This window comes from Aegilops tauschii, chromosome 5 (genome assembly GCF_002575655.3).
Source record: "Aegilops tauschii subsp. strangulata cultivar AL8/78 chromosome 5, Aet v6.0, whole genome shotgun sequence".
Taxonomy (NCBI): domain Eukaryota; kingdom Viridiplantae; phylum Streptophyta; class Magnoliopsida; order Poales; family Poaceae; genus Aegilops; species Aegilops tauschii.
This window is the reverse complement of record NC_053039.3, coordinates 453,069,237-453,086,054: the sequence shown is the minus strand read 5'-3', so window position 1 is coordinate 453,086,054 and position 16,818 is coordinate 453,069,237. Positions and strand designations below refer to the sequence as shown.

Below are 16,818 nucleotides of genomic sequence, written 5' to 3'. Positions count from 1 at the left end.
AATCTCTGACGAACTGGCGTGGAACCGCGCGGTACCTTGGGATCGGAGCGGAGCGAGGGGTAGGCGGGGAGGAGGCGGGCGCTGCGTATGCTTGGGGCTTGCGTGGGTGGGTTCGCCGGGTGGGGAGATGGGATGTGGGATGGGGATGTGGGGAGGAGGAGGCGGCGGGATTTAAAGGCGGGAGGGTGCGGGGGCGGGAGCTTGCGCGGGATGCCCCGAAATTTTCCGGCCACGTCAGCGATCCGGACGCCCGCCTCCCATTGGCCGCGGGGTGCCTCCGCTTCGCCCGCTGCGGGGAGGGGAGCGTGGGCCCGGGGTGTCAGCGGGCGTGGTTGGGGCTTCGCGTGCTCTCCCTGCCCACCGGCCAGGGGCTTCTGCGGCGCGTTTGGTCTCTGTGCCTGTGCTTTCCGATGGGTGGACAGGGGCGGTTTGGGCATTTCTGAAAAGTCTAGGGGCGTAGAAGCTTCTTCTGCCCACCTGTCAGAGACGTGTTCCATTCCTCGGAACGGCGGGTGGTGCGGACTACGTCTTCTGTGCAGGAATGTGCTGTTCCGGTCGAAACACTCGCCGGTTTCGCCCCGCTTTATAAATGGAGCAATCGTCACGGCCATACAGCAAGTTCAAGCATCGCAACGGAAATAAAATAAGTCGGTTGGGGCCGTCGGTGCAAAGATATCCAGAAACACAACCATAAAAAGAAACATGTCCAGAAACACAACCATAAAAAGAAGGGGGGACACCACCAAGCGGCTGCTGGGAAGCAAGCCGGCATGCGGGCGAGGTCAATGACGGGGTTGCCTATTCGGGTGATAAAAAAAGTGGAACAGACGGAAGCAGTAACCGAAGCGACGCAATCATTGCCATACCTTGGCACACGTCATATAGTTATGGTGTCTAACGTGGCGTAGAATATGGGGTGCTGGCGCACTCTTGACAAGCCATTCTCCTCCGCTTAAACAAGGGTTCACACACACTGTAACCTGACATCCATACGCAAAGAAAAAGCTCCCGAAGCACAAGACCTAGGGTTTTACCTCCGCCAAAGGGGTCCAGACGTGCAAAAACTTCTTGGTGTAACACTTGTGCCTAGCGTGATTCAGCTACTTCCCTACCCCTCACCCGTGCTACCAGGATTTCCCCACGACAGTTGGCGCCCACTTTGGGACTACACATTTCCGTCTTCTTCGACTTCTGGCATGAAGATGGTCCCGGACAGCTAGGTTCTCTCGGCTCGATCATCTTCATCGTCAACGATTCTACATGGCTCGTGGAAGCCTCGCTGGACGTTGAATCCATGCCCGTGCGCGCGTCGCGCACTTCCACGCCGACAACTCTGGTAATCTGCTCTGTCAACCGTCTGTCCTGTACCGGGCATTACAACGGTCGGTGGTTCCTCGTTGCCGCAAGCCACGTCTGCACCGATGGACCCGTCATGCAGCGCGTTTGGCCTGTGCGCGTGTGCTTTCTGATGGGTGGGAGGGGCGGTTCCGGCATTTCTGGAAAGTCCAGGGGCGTAGAAGCTTCTTGTGCCCGCTTGCCATTAGACGCGTCTCGTTTTGGGAGAGTTGTATTCCTTGGAACGGCTGTGGCTTGTACATCTTCTGTGCAAGAACATGTTATTTCGATCGGAACATTCGTCGTGAACCCGCTTTGTAAATGGAGCAATCATCACAATCATACAGCAAGTTCAAACGTCGCAGCGCCAAAAAAGTCTATTGAGGCATGAGCACAAACACGTCCAAAAAAACAGCCGTAAAAAGAAGGGGGAGACCGCCAAGTGGATGGTCAAAAGCAAGTCGGCACGTGGTCGCAGTCGGTGACGAGGTTACCTATTCGGGTGATAGAAGGAGTGGAACAGCGGGAAGCAATAACCGAAGCGACGCAATCATTACTTGGGCATACATCATATAGTTAATGTGTCTATTAGTAGTTCTCATAGTGGACACGGATAAACTCCATAATTAATCCCCTGTAACGTAGAAGATGGGGTCCTGGCACACTCTTGACAAGCCATTCTCCTCCACTTAAACAAGGGTTCAGACACGTTGTAACCCCACATCCATACGCAAAGAAAAAGCTCCCGAAGCACAGGATGTAGGGTTTTACCTCCGCCGAAAGGGGCTCGTACCTGCAAAAACTTCTTTGCGTCACGCTTGTGACTAGCGTGATCCGGCTACTTCCCTACCCCTCACTCGTATTGTCAGGATTTTCCCACGATAGTTGGCACCCACCTTGGGACTTCACATCTCACAATCGATGGTGCAATTGGAGTCTTTGTCTTCTTCGAATTCTGTCATGATAGCGAGGTTCTCTCAGCTCGATCAGCTTCATCGTCAACGATACTAGGTGGCTCACGGAAGCCCCGATGGATGTTGAATCCATGCCTATGTGCGGCGTCGCGCACTGATACGTCTCCAATGTATCTATAATTTTTGATTGTTCCATGCTATTATATTATCAATTTAGGATGTTTTATATGCATTTATATGCTATTTTATATGATTTTTATGACTAACCTATTAACCTAGAGCCCAGTGCCAGTTTCTGTTTTTTTCTTGTTTTTGAGTTCTACAGAAAAGGAATACCAAACGGAATCCAATTGACGTGCCAATTTTTGATGATTTTTTATGGACCAAAAGAAGCCCTCAGAGTAAAAGAGTTGGGCCAGAAGAGTCCCGGGCTGCCCACGAGGGTGGGGGGCGCGCCCACCCCCTAGGCGCGCCCCCCCTATCTCGTGGACGACTCGGAGACCCCCCTGACGTGAGATCTACGCCAAAAATTCCTATAAATACAGAAACCTCCAGAAAATAACCTAGATCGGGAGTTCCGCCGCCGCAAGCCTCTGTAGCCACCAAAAACCAATCGGGACCCTGTTCCGGCACCCTGCTGGAGGGGGGATCCCTCACCGGTGGCCATCTGCATCATCCCGGCGCTCTCCATGACGAGGAGGGGGTAGTTCACCCTCGGGGCTGAGGGTATGTACCAGTAGCTATGTGTTTGATCTCTCTCTCCCGTGTTCTTGATTTGGCACGATCTTGATGTACCGCGAGCTTTGCTATTATAGTTGGATCTTATGATGTTTCTCCCCCTCTACTCTCTTGTAATGGATTGAGTTTTCCCTTTAAAGTTATCTTATCGGATTGAGTCTTTAAGGATTTAAGAACACTTGATGTATGTCTTGCATGTGCTTATCTGTGGTGACAATGGGATATCCACGTGATCTACTTGATGTATGTTTTGGTGATCAACTTGCGGGTTCAGTGACCTTGTGAACTTATGCATAGGGATTGGCACACGTTTTCGTCTTGACTCTCCGGTAGAAACTTTGGGGCACTCTTTGAAGTTCTTTGTGTTGGTTGAATAGATGAATCTGAGATTGTGTGATGCATATCGTATAATCATACCTACGGATACTTGAGGTGACATTGGAGTATCTAGGTGACATTAGGGTTTTGGTTGATTTGTGTCTTAAGGTGTTATTCTAGTACGAACTCTATGATAGATCGAATGGAAAGAATACCTTCGTGTTATTTTACTACGGACTCTTGAATAGATCGATCAGAAAGGATAACTTTGAGGTGGTTTCGTACCCTACAATAATCTCTTCGTTTGTTCTCCGCTATTAGTGACTTTGGAGTGACTCTTTGTTGCATGTTGAGGGATAGTTATATGATCCAGTTATGTTATTATTGTTGAGAGAACTTGCACTAGTGAAAGTATGAACCTTAGGCCTTGTTTCAACGCATTGCAATATCGTTTACGCTTACTTTTATTATTAGTTACCTTGCTGTTTTTATATTTTCAGATTACGAAAACCTATATCTACCATCCATATTGCACTTGTATCACCATCTCTTCGCCGAACTAGTGCACCTATACAATTTACCATTGTATTGGGTGTGTTGGGGACACAAGAGACTCTTTGTTATTTGGTTGCAGGGTTGTTTGAGAGAGACCATCTTCATCCTACGCCTCCCACAGATTGATAAACCTTAGGTCATCCACTTGAGGGAAATTTGCTACTGTCCTACAAACCTCTGCACTTGGAGGCCCAACAACGTCTACAAGAAGAAGGTTGTGTAGTAGACATCACGCACTTCCGCGCCAATGACTCTGGCGTTCTGCTCCGTCAACCGCACGTCCTGTACGGTGCATTACAACGGTCTTCAGTTCCTTGTTGCCGCAAGCACTCGGGCAAAGCCGCGTCTACACCGCTGGACCCGACATGGACCCGGCATGCGGCTTTAGACAACCTTCAACCCAGCAAGCAGCAATGATGGAACCCGATGAGTCGTTTCATGATCTGTCTACATCCATCCACGAGGATGAAGAGAGTCGTGGGTGCCTCTCGCCCGTCACCGAGGTTCTCATGACCAATGGAGCTCCTAGCATTGGCGAATCGTCTGTTGCTCGTACCCGTGATGGGCGAGACAACCAAAACATCAATGACGAGACAGTCGATCGCCATGACGGCGGTGGTGCTTGTCGGGACTCAGGGTCTATGCACGTAGATCTAGCTATACAAACCATATAAGTCACATGAGGCTATAAGTAATCATGCATATAAGAGATCAAAAGACTCAAATAACTTTCATGGATAAAAACATAGATCTGATCATAAACTCAAAGTTCATCGGATCCCGACAAACACACCGCAAAAAGAGTTAAATCAAATAGATCTCCAAGAGACCATTTTATTGAGAATCAAAAGAGAGAGAGAGAGAGGAAGTCATCTAGCTACTAACTACGGACCCGTAGGTCTACAATGAACTACTCACGCATCATCGGAGAGGCACCAATGAGGATGAAGAACCCCTCTGTGATGGTGTCTAGATTGGACCTGTGGTTTCTGGAACTTGCGGCGGCTGGAATTGTTTTTCGTCGACTCCCCTAGGGTTTCTGTAATATTGGGGTATTTATAGAGCAAAGAGGCGATGCAGGAGGCCACTGAGGTACGCCCAGGTGGGTTGTGCCCCCCTCGGGGCACCCCTCTGGTACTTCTTTGGCCCAACAGGTGTCTTCTTGTCCAGAAAAAATCACCAAAAAGTTTCGCTGCGTTTGGACTCCGTTTGGTATTGATTTTATGCGAAGTAAAAAACAAGCAAAAAACAGCAACTGGCAGTGGGCACTATGTCAATAGGTTAGTCCCTAAAATGATATAAAGTTGCTATAAAATGATTGTAAAATATCCAAGAATGATAATATGACAGCATGGAACAATAAAAAACTATAGATACGTTGGAGACGTATCAAGAAGCGACCAAAGTGACCCTGGACATCAGTGGGGGCGAACAAGGGGCTCCCCTTGCGGATGCTACCCGCCCGAAGCTGACCGATGGGGGAGCTGCGGCCTTCCTGGCGGTGAATCCCAACGCGCTTGATGCTGTTGGCCATGTGGAGAATGGACCTTGACCAAGATACGGAGGCGAACATGACCGGGGGGTGGATACCCAGCAGGAGCAATAAGAGTTCTCACTTGGAATTGCAGAGGGGGAGGTAGTGCCGAAATTGCTCGCGATCTTCAAAGCTTAGTGCAAGCAAATAGCTCTAATATTGTTTTTCTGTGTGAGACCAGGCAATCAAAATAAAGAATGAAAAAGTACCGATCTAGGTTGGGTCTACAAGGGTTTGATGCAGTTGATAGTATTGGTCGAAGTGGAGGCCTAGCCCTATACTGGCATGAGTCTCCGCAACTTGAAATAAAATCGATGAATGGGAGGTATATTGATGCGCATGTGTGCGAGGCTGTGGATGAGCCCCCATGGAGGCTTACATGTGTCTACAGTGAACCTCGAATGGAGGACTGCCATCTTATGTAGTCCCTTCTTCGAGATCTCCATCAACTCGAGGATATGCCATGGGCTGTGATCGGGGACTTCAACGAGGCCATGTGGGCCTTCGAACACCTATCGGACACCCCGCGGTCGGTAGGGCAGATGATCGATTTTTGAGATGTCTTGGAACTTTGTGATCTCAGTGATCTTGGATTTTCAGGTTTTCCATTCACTTTTGAAAATCGACGAGCTGGGAGGGCGAATGTTAAGGTCCGGCTGGACCGAGCGGTGGCAAACAATAACTGGCGGGATCTCTTCTCCTAGGCCGAGGTGGTGCACTTGGTGGCGCCCAGCTCGGACCACCTGCCGATATTACTCAAGTGTCCGGCCTTGCATGATAGGCCGGAGCCATCCAAACGATGCCGCCGTTATGAAGTGATGTGGGAGCGCGACGGTGCACTCCCGGAGGTGATCCAAAATGCTTGGAGGGAGGCGGGCGCTATGGGAAATCTTGGTGATGTCGCTGCTGCCCTTGGGAAGCTCATGCACATCCTTCATGACTGGGGCAAGAAGAGGTTTGATAATGTGGTAATGGAAATTAACAACTCTCGTTCACGCTTGGAGGAATTAATGGCTATGAATGCAGACCAACGCACTATAAGAGAAGCGACGGATCGCATGAATGAGCTCCTCTACAGAGAGGAGATGCTATGGATGCAGAGATCAAGAGTGTCGTGGCTGAGAGAAGGAGACCGCAACACAAAATTTTTCCATCGACAGGCTGTGTGGCGTGCCCGAAAAAACCGGATTAAGGTCCTGATTGATGAGCATGGGGTCAAGCAGAAGGACCATGACGTGATGGCAGGCATGGTCTTGGAGTATTTTTCTTCACTATTCACAACAGACCCATTGATACGTGTGATGTTGGCTTGAAATACGTCGGTGTTTCCCCAAAGAGGAAGGGATGATGCAGCACAGTAACGGTAGGTATTTCCCTCAGTGATGAGACAAAGCTTATCGAACCAGTAGGAGAATCACGCAACACTGCGTGAACATCACCTGCACACAAATAACAAATACTCGCAACCCGACGTGTTAAAGGGGTTGTCAATCCCTTTCGGGGAACGGCGCCAAAGATAGGCAAACGGATGTGAGAGAGTTATAAATATTGATAGATCAAACGCCAAATAAAATAGAGTGCAGCAAGGTATTTTTGTATTTTTGGATTAATAGATTTGAAAATAAAAGCAAAGTAAAATAGATCGCAAAGGCAAATATAATGAAGAAGAGACCCCGGGGCCGTAGATTTCACTAGTGGCTTCTCTCGAGAAAAATAGCAAACGGTGGGTGAACAAATTACTGTTGGGCAATTGATAGAACTTTAAATAATCATGACGATATCCAGACAATGATCATTATATAGGCATCACGTCCAAGATTAGTAGATCGTCTCCTTCCTGCATCTACTACTATTACTCCACACATCGACCGCTATCCAGCATGCATCTAGTGTATTAAGTTCATGGAAAAATGGAGTAATGCAATAAGAACAATGACATGATATAGACAAGATCTATTTATGTAGAAATAGACCCCATCGTTTTATCCTTAGTAGCAACGATACATACGTGTCGGTTCCCCTTCTGTCACTGGGATCAACCACCGTAAGATCAAACCCACTACAAAGCACCTCTTCCCATTGCAAGATAAATAGATCAAGTTGGCCAAATAAACCCAAATATCAGAGAAGAAATACAAGACTATAAGTAATTATGCATATAAGAGATCAAAGAAGACTCAAATAACTTTCATGGATAAAAAGATAGATCTGATCATAAACTCAAAGTTCATCGGATCCCAACAAACACACCGCAAAAAGAGTTACATCATATGGATCTCCAAGAGACCATTGTATTGAGAATCAAAAGAGAGAGAGGAAGTCATATAGCTACTAACTACGGACCCGTAGGTCTACAAAGAACTACTCACGCATCATCGGAGAGGCACCAATGGACATGATGCACGCCTCCATGATGGTGTCTAGATTGGATCTGGTGGTTCTAAAACTTGCGGCGGCTGGAATTGATTTTCGTCGACTCCCCTAGGGTTTCTGGAACATTGGGGTATTTATAGAGCAAAGAGGCGGTTCAGGGGGCACCTGAGGTGGGCACAACCCACCTGGGAGCGCCTGGGCCTCCAGGCGCGCCCTGGTGGGTTGTGCTCCCTCGGAGCACCCCCAGGTGCTTCTCCGGCCCACTGAATGTCTTCTGGTCCAAAAATTCCACAAAAAGTTTCGCTGCGTTTGGACTCCATTTGGTATTGATTTCCTGTGATTAAAAAACACGCAGAAAATAGCAACTGGCACTTGGCACTATGTCAATAGGTTAATACCAAAAAATGATATAAAATAACAATAAAATAATTGTAAAACATCCAAGAATGTTAATATAACAGCATGGAACAATTAAAAATTATAGATACGTTGGAGACGTATCAACGTCCATTTTGCATCATGTTTTCCTATTGTTATTTATAATGTTTTAATGCATAAAAATTCTTTTGGGAGTAATTCTAATGTCATTTCTCTTATAAATTATAATATGCAAGGTTTACACAAAGAGGGAGAATACCGACAACTGGAATTCTGGACCTGAAAAAGCACGTCAGAGCTACCTATTCTGCACAACTTTAAATAAGCTGAAACTCCACTTAGATTTTTATGGAATATTTAAAAATTACTGGAGCAAATAACTACCAGAGGGGGCCCACAAGGTGGGCACAACCCACTTGGGCGCGCCCTGGTGGGTTGTGCCCTCCTTGACCCACCTCCGGTGCCCATCTTCTACTATATAAGTCATTTTGACCTAGAAAAAAAATAAGGAGGGGGCTTTCGAGACGAAGCGCCGCCGTCTCGAGGCGGGACTTTCAAGAATTTTAATAAATGTTCCTACAATAAAGAATGTTCTTGCATTTGAATATTGTCACATATTTCGAATTTTTTTCATTAATTTGAAAATAGTTCTTGGATACCAAAAAATTGCTACGAATTTTATTTTTTTGTCAAAATATTCATGAATATAAAAATGTTCTTTAATTACAAAAAATATTCACGTATTTGAAAATTTCACTCTGATTTTGAAAAGTATTACTAATTTATAAATTATTCTCCAATTTCAGAAAATGTTCACAAAATTAAAAATTATTTTCTGATTTCAGAATATATTTTTGAATTTGAAATTTGTTCTTGGAGTTGGAAAATTGTTCACAAATGTGAAAAATGTTCTCAGATTCTGTATAATATTCATGATTCCGTAAAAGTATATGCGATTTCAGAATAAAGAAAAAGAAAATAAAATAAAAATAAGAAAGGAAAATAAAATGTAAGAAAAAGTTAAAAGGGAAAAGAAAAATCACAACCCCCCCCCCCCCCCCCCCCCCACCCAAAAAAAACATAGCAAAAATGCCAGTATGTAAAATAGGAAAGCAGAGCACTTTGGTAGGAATCGCCGTGTCGGTGCGCTTGCCGGGGGGGGGGGGGGGGTGAATCTATACTGCGCGCAGGTCGCCCGCGAGGGACCTTGCGCCGGGCGTTCGTATGGGCCTGCCCATTTTCCAGATTTTTTCCTTTCGTTTTTTCTTTCACTTTTTTTGTGAATTTTCTTTTCAAATTCACGAACATTTATTTTTTGATCGATTTAGAATATTTTCGTAAATTTAAAAAAATCTTCATCGAATTCAAGTTCTTTCACCGGATTTAAATTTTTTTCATCAAAATTGAAAAATTGTTTATCAAATTTAAAAAATGTTCATTGATTAAAGAAATTTGCATAAAATAAAATATTTGTTCATCCATTTTTCAAAAAATATATTGAATACCAATTTTGTTCAAAAAATGTTCATCAAAGTCAAAATTTGTTCATCAAATACAATTTTTTTTCATCATTATTAAAAAAAGATCCTAATATTTTTATCAAGATATAACAATGTCCATTATTTTGAAATCACGAACACTTTTGAACTCAAGAACTGTTCTTGAATCCGGTGAACATTTTTTTGACTCCGTGAACGTTGTTTGAATCAAGCGGCCCAGAGCGTTCTTGAATCCGGAAGGAATCCGCTTCATCGTTCGTTATCACATTGCCATGGGCCCGTGGCTCATGAGACGGAGAAGAGAAAAAAAAAAAGCCTCGCTCCTCTCCTCACCCACGCCCTCTGTCTCCTCCGGCGGTTCCGCAGCCGTTCCACTACTACTTCCTCGCCTCCCCTGCCTCCCCTCCCCGCTCGTGCTTCCTCCGGGCATCACCAGAGGGCGCGGCAGTCCTCGCGGGGCATCCAGCGACACACAGGCCGTGGCAGGAACAGCCTCGCGTCAGGCTGACCGATCAGCAGCGCCGGGCTTTGTGGTGTTGCCCAGCAGGTGTTCGACGTAATGCTGATGGCTCGCGCCAGGGCTTTCTACAGCACACCGAGGGCTCTGCGGTTTGGTACTTTGCGGAGGGATAGCTTGATCTGTCTGAGAATGCATCACTATGCTTACCCTACCAATGGCTCTCTCACAATCTGGCAACCTTTCCGTCTTATAAAGGAATGCAGGTTCCGTAGTCCGGTTCATCTTATTAGGCTGCTCTGCGGATTTTATCTTGCTATATATTCATGACGAAAAGCAGCTACGGCTTTGCAGAAACAGTCCAGCAAATACAAAGTCGAGGAGAGCACTCGATCCCGGAGTACAGGTGAAATGCGGGAAAACACGAAATACAAGCATGGATCCAGGGCAAAAGATAAAAGGAGAATGAGAAAGCCCAAGCTAGTCTTCAGTCTTCAGTGAGCACCAGCAGCTTGTGGATATTTTGGCCTGTAGAGATTTGAAAATTTTACTGTATTGCAAGAATTCAGGGAATTTGCCAGACAGGTTCTTGTTGTGCAAGATCGGAGCCGATAACAGCCTGCTTCCTCATAAACTCTACCTTTTGAATATTGGGCAAGTTGTCCTACAAGAAGGTTTTCTGAAAGATCCAACACTCTCATATACTGCAGTTGACATACATATACTGGAATTGTTCCATTGATAAGATTTGCGAAGAATACAACCTCTCTCAGCACTGGAGCTCCAAAGTCTTGGGGAAGTGGTCCTGAACTCCTGATAGAGAATTCTTGGAGATATCTAAGAACACTAATGATTCTGGTAGCAGTAGCAGCAAACCTGTAAAGCCATTTGAGTTGAGGTCAAGTTGCGCAGAAGTCATAAATTCCAGTGTTGCTGGCAGCCGGCCACTTATTTGATTACGAGAGCATATCTGGCATTGGGGAATAAAGTCCAAAACCAATCAGGGAGAAGATCAACTATGCCTGCATCTGAAATGTCAAGTTCACTAATATCCTTCTGTCCTTCGAGCCACAATGGAAAATGAGGTCCCATTTTGGTACTTGCAAAATGAGCCTCATACATGTTACATGTGGGGATCCAGTTTGAGCTGACAGTGATATGTACAGCTGGGTTGGATGATAGACTCGGTTCCTTCAAGTACACTATACTTTCAAGTACAGTTCAAAAAAATATTGCGGCTCACAAGTGCGTCCAAGGTCTCCTTATCGATCACATGCAGTTCTCGTGCATGGTTCATAAAGAAAAGAATCAGTAAAACTTGTTTCAAAAGACACTGTTTGGATCCATGCCATGTGTTGTGGTTCCACCAGCTAGTTTACATCAGCTACATTGCCATTGTAAGCTGTTAAGTACCGTACCTGGACAGCTGAAATATCAACTCCAAGACTCTCTCAACTCGAACCAGAATTCAAAGCTTTGCATTTCCGAGTCATCCGCTTTCATTATCAACCTGATGTGGGTGCTTGATCCGGTCAGCAAATTGTCAAGAAATTAACGCTGTTCTAGTAGTGGATAAGATGGATTCCACATGTCAACAAATGGACACTGGAATGTCTGATTAACAAACAGATTGACAGTTGATCTTGGTGTCTTGTTCAGAAAAAGAAGGGTGAACTTGTACGGATTCTTGAAAAGAGACTCTATACAATTAGGCGCTTAACAGAGTAAGGCTGACACTTCGCCTTTATAAAAATATCGCGAAGATCACTTTGTATATACATACAGTCACTGCTGCATTTGCACAAGAAGCAGTCTAACTAGAAGTGTTGATATACAAAAGCTATCCGTCTATATAGCTTAATGTTTCAGTCACCAGTCTGACCAGTAAGCAATGACGGTGGCATCCCAACTCCGACGAGGACAGCTGATTTGTGAAGTCTCAGCTGCTAGAATTTCAAGAACATTGCATTATACAATCACCTGCGTTCGTCAAAGCATCGCTTGCTTCTGGACCAAGGACTGGTATAATTATGTACTTACTCCTAGTTTTTGTTTTGTTTTGCGGGAAGTACTTAATTGCTCCCAGTTATCGTAACTAGTTAGTTGGACCTTAACTAGTACTAATATCTAGGCCTGATCGGTCGATGGATTGGTCGGCTCTCACCAGCTGCACCACGGTCATGATCCTTCTCTTCCTGCCATTGAGCGCTTCCCAAGACCGGCTTGTCCCCGGCAGGGCGCTGTCCCCTGGTAACACCATCGTCTCCGATGATGGCGGATTCGCCTTGGGCTTCTTCAACCCCTCCAATTCTTCTCCGGCCAGCTTGTACCTAGGCGTATGGTACAACGACATCCCTGAGCTCACCGTTGTGTGGGTCGCCAACCAAAATACCCCGGCCACCAACACAACTTCCTCAACACTGAAGCTTTCCCTCACCAACACCTCTAATCTGGTTATCTCTGATGGTGGTGGCGGAAGCCGTGTCCTTTGGACAACAGCCATAGTGACCACCGGCCTGGTCTCCTCTACCCCGACGGCGGTGCTTCTAAACACCGGTAACTTCATCATCCGATTGTCAAACGGCACCATCCTGTGGCAGAGCTTCGACCAACGCACAGACACGTTCCTTCCCAGCATGAAGATCGGCATAAACTACAGGACGCGTACCACCACCAAGCGCCTGGTATCATGGAGAGGCCCCAGCGACCCCTCGCAGGGGCGCTTCTCCTATGGCAGCGACACGAACAGGTCATTCCAAACATTCTTGTGGGACGGGGAGCACCCGGTATCTCGTGCCGCCCCCTGGACAGGGTATCTAGTGATGAGCCTACGGCAACAACAACTACTTGGGGCCACAAATAGCAGTGGTCTTATCATCTACCTAGCCTATGTCAACAATGACGATGAGGCATACGTCACCTATAGCCTCTCCGACGGCGCCCCACGCACCAGGATGGTGCTAACCTACTATGGTGAGTTTCAGATCCAAAGCTGGAGCAGTAAGTCATCAACATGGGTTGTCCTCTCGAAGTTTCCATCCGCTGAATGCAACCATTACAGTTATTGCGGCCCGTATGGCTACTGTGACGAGACGGCCGAGGCACCCACCGTGCCAACATGCAGGTGTCTTGATGGCTTTGAGCCGAGTAGCATGGAGGAGTGGACTAGTGGCAGATACTCGGCGGGGTGCCGACGGAAGGAGGCACTGCAAGGGTGCAGTGACGGCTTCGTGGCCTTGCCGGGGATGAAGTCACCTGATGGGTTTTTGTTTATTGCTGGAGGGAGGAGTAAAATTGAGGAGTGTGCGGCGGAGTGTAGCCGCAATTGCTCCTGTGTGGCATATGTGTTCGCCAACCTGAGCAGCAGCAGGTTCGAAGGACACGTGACGAGGTGCTTGGTGTGGTCTGGGGAGTTAATAGATACGGGAATGGTTGGGGAGCTCACCGGCGAGACACTCTATCTTCGACGTGCAGGCATGGCTGCAACCAAAGGTACTAGATCTCAGTTTCTCCCTCTTTATCATATTGGTTTTGCCATTTCTCTCTCTTTCTACCAGTTGTTTTGTTGTCAATAACATGTTTCTAGTTCTATCACTCATTTGGGACCATCGCTTAGTCCTCACTAGAAATAGTTATTTCTTGGTCAATACAACAGCCATTGGATCAAGATTTTTTCATCCCTCTGGTAGTTGCACAAATATCATGTTAAAGTTTGATGGTTGTTCGCCATGACTTAGAAAGGGTTATTTCTCATTCAACTGAGAAATACTAAAACCATTTTTTATTGCATATAAATTTGTTGCACAGGTAAAAGAATAAAGAGCAATGCAGTGAGGATTGTGCTTCCAGTTGTAGGCTCTGGTGTTCTAGTACTCATATGCATCTCCCTTGCATGGTTAAAATTCAAAGGTACGTTTAGTTAACTCTGTTTATAGAAGGTTATATTGACCACATTATGAGAGAGTATATTCCACCGCCTAAACTTGGACTACATCGTCTACTTCCGCACTATGCAATATACCCTTAGATTGCAAAATCCTCTAACACATGAAGGGAAACTAGATCAAATAATTTTGTAGACGGTTTAGAGCAGGATTTAGCTACTATTTGTGGTGATGTAGTGATGGATAATGTGGATTCCACATGTTATAAAGACCACATTCGCTTCGTGCGCTTTTCATATTCATGCAATCGCAACAATAGAGATACTGGTTATCGTGGGGCTGAGAAACATACCAACATCTGTGGACTGAGGGTTGTGTCTGTTTTTCTAGGGGAGTGGGTGGCTGGGTGGTAGATGTGCCTCGTGGGTTATTTCCTCTAGTTCCATGAGTTCATAAATTAGGAAATAATATACAAACATCAATAGTTCTAGGGGTCAAATATAACTTTATTATTTCATATTTTTGTGATGTTCTCATTAGAGATGTAGTCACTTTTAACATTATGGGAGCAGGCAAGAACAAGAAAGGGACAACGCAAAAGAATATAAGGTTGGAGGGTCTGAGTATGTCCGATGAATTTGAAGAAGAAAACTCTCCCCATGATCAAGAATTTCCATTTGTAAGATTAGAAGAAATTGCTTTCACAACCAACAATTTCTCTGAAACATGCATGATTGGACGGGGAGGCTTTGGTAAAGTATACAAGGTAACTTATTAAATATGTTCTTTCCTAGGATTAATTCTAATAAAGAGAGCTAATTTTTTCATACTACAAAGTCAAGTATGAGATTTTCACTATATGTCTGTAGGGAATGTTAGGTGGTCAAGAAGTTGCAATCAAGAGGCTAAGTAGAGATTCTCAACAAGGAACAAAGGAATTTAGGAATGAAGTAATTCTAATTGCCAAATTGCAACATAGAAACTTGGTTCGACTTCTTGGATGCTGCAGTGAGGGACATGAAAAGCTCCTGATATACGAGTATCTGCCAAATAAGAGCTTAGATGCTACCCTTTTTGGTGTGTATTCTAATAACAAACCATGATTTCTATGACAACTTGAATTTGTTTCTTACATTTGTTTCTGTTTTTAGATGAGTCGAGAAAAATGTTGTTGGATTGGGTGACACGCTTTCGTATAATCAAAGGGGTTGCAAAGGGACTTCGGTATCTTCACGAAGACTCAAGGTTCACCATAATTCATAGAGACCTCAAAGCTGCAAATGTTTTGTTAGATGCAGATTTTAAACCCAAGATAGCAGATTTTGGTATGGCGAGGATCTTTGGCGAGAACTTGGAAAATGCGAATACCCAACACGTTGTTGGAACATAGTGAGTATCTATTTAAAAACCCATATTGTTTTTTCAGCAAGTTTAACTCCCATTAGACACCTCTTGTAATTAAAATGATCAAACAGTGGTTACATGGCTCCTGAGTATGCAATGGAAGGTGTCTTCTCTACCAAGTCTGACGTCTACAGTTTCGGCGTGTTACTACTGGAGGTTGTAACTGGTATAAGGAGAAACTCCATTAGTGAAACCATGGGATTCCCTAGCCTCACAGTATATGTGAGTACACTTGAATTCTGTCAAATTTTGTTACGAAAAGTGGATCAAATACAAGCATTTTTTGTTGGATATTGAAAATTAATACTGATATGATGTTTTTGGTTGTTTCAGTCATGGAATATGTGGAAGGAAGATAGGGCCAATGAGCTGCCGGACTCATCTATCTTAGATACTTCACCAGATGAAATTCTGCTTTGCATCCATGTAGCACTCTTGTGTGTCCAGGAGAACCCCGATGATAGGCCGCTCATGTCATCTGTTGTGTTTGTCCTAGAGAACGGGAGCACCCCACTTACATCCCCCAATCTCCCCGCCTACTTTGCAAGACGGAGTGCTGCAATGAATCAAATCAGAACTGATGTCCAGACATCCGTGAACAGTTTTACTCTTACTGAGATAGAGGGACGATGAAATAAATCTGTAGTTTTAGCTGTATCGAAATGCTCTCGAAGGAAACAATACATTAGATGAATCGAACCTATTGTAAAATGTATGGCTGAACAAGTTAGCAATGTCATTTTCAAAAGAAGGAAATATGTATGTATCGTGTGTTGCTTAGTAGTCATTATCTCTGAGTATGTTCTATATTCTGTTTTTCGTTTGCAGAATAGTCTCAGTTACAAAAACTACTTCCTCCGTCCTACAATGTAAGACGTTTTTGCAAGCTATGTTAGCTTTTTCATTGCTTTTTGGTTTTTTTTGTTTTCTTTGTTTTTCATCGATTTTTCTTCGCTTCTTTCTCCATTTTTTTATTTTCTTTCTCCATTTCTTCTATTTTATTCGGGTTGTTTTCCTTTTTCTTTTGTTTCTTTTCTTTTTTTCTTCTTTGGTTTTTTCATTCTTTTTCCATTTCTTTCTTTGGTTTGCTTTGTTTCTTTTTTTTCATTTTTTTGTTTTATTCATTTCTTTTGGTTTTTATTCTACATTTTTTGTATATGTCAAAAACATTTTTCGAATACACATTCAACATTTTTCCAATACAAATTTAACATTTTTATTACACAGTCAACATTTTTTCTATACACATTCTAAGTATTTTTCAAATGCTTGAGCAATATTTTCAAATATAAGATTAACAATTTTTCAATATATGGTTAACATTTTTCCAATACACACTTTAAAGTTTTTGAAATGCTTGATTAACATTTTTCAAGTACAAGATTATCATTTTTCTAATACATGGTAAAAAAAATTCTATTTACATTTA

The 16,818-nt window shown here is 44.5% G+C and overlaps 2 protein-coding genes across 4 annotated transcripts in view; one reads left to right on the top strand and one right to left on the bottom strand.

The window, feature by feature from the left end:
* The window catches only part of LOC109777091 (high mobility group B protein 3), a 54,710-nt gene extending 54,301 nt beyond the window's left edge, over positions 1 to 409 (bottom strand). Inside the window, exon 1 of one of the 2 annotated variants that reach the window (XM_020335743.4) lies at positions 36 to 409. The gene's annotated coding sequence lies outside the window, so the exon portion shown is untranslated. The remainder of the gene's footprint in view (positions 1 to 35) is intronic. The other variant, XM_073498111.1, reaches the window with a different exon arrangement.
* A 9,220-nt stretch (positions 410 to 9,629) lies between these two features.
* Positions 9,630 to 16,145, top strand: LOC109777090 (G-type lectin S-receptor-like serine/threonine-protein kinase At1g11300). Of its 2 annotated transcripts, none has more exons than XM_073498109.1 (7): positions 9,630 to 13,593; positions 13,909 to 14,010; positions 14,528 to 14,751; positions 14,855 to 15,062; positions 15,137 to 15,374; positions 15,461 to 15,611; positions 15,723 to 16,145. In XM_073498109.1, the coding sequence occupies exons 1-7, from the start codon at positions 12,246 to 12,248 to the stop codon at positions 16,020 to 16,022; spliced, it is 2,571 nt and encodes an 856-aa protein (XP_073354210.1). In that variant the 5' UTR covers positions 9,630 to 12,245; the 3' UTR covers positions 16,023 to 16,145. The 2 variants fall into 2 exon arrangements, with proteins under 2 accessions (XP_073354210.1, XP_020191331.1); XM_020335742.4 differs by having other exon boundaries at positions 9,631 to 13,593; positions 14,558 to 14,751.
* The last annotated feature ends 673 nt before the right edge of the window (positions 16,146 to 16,818 follow it).

Bases quoted from the DNA above. Each gene is read 5' to 3' on its own strand.
- LOC109777090 (XM_073498109.1), top strand. From the start codon at position 12,246: ATGGATTGGTCGGCTCTCACCAGCTGCACCACGGTCATGATCCTTCTC. The intron at 13,594-13,908 runs GTACTAGATCTC...TTTGTTGCACAG, and splicing joins AGGCATGGCTGCAACCAAAG to GTAAAAGAATAAAGAGCAAT. The intron at 14,752-14,854 runs GTAACTTATTAA...ATATGTCTGTAG, and splicing joins GCTTTGGTAAAGTATACAAG to GGAATGTTAGGTGGTCAAGA.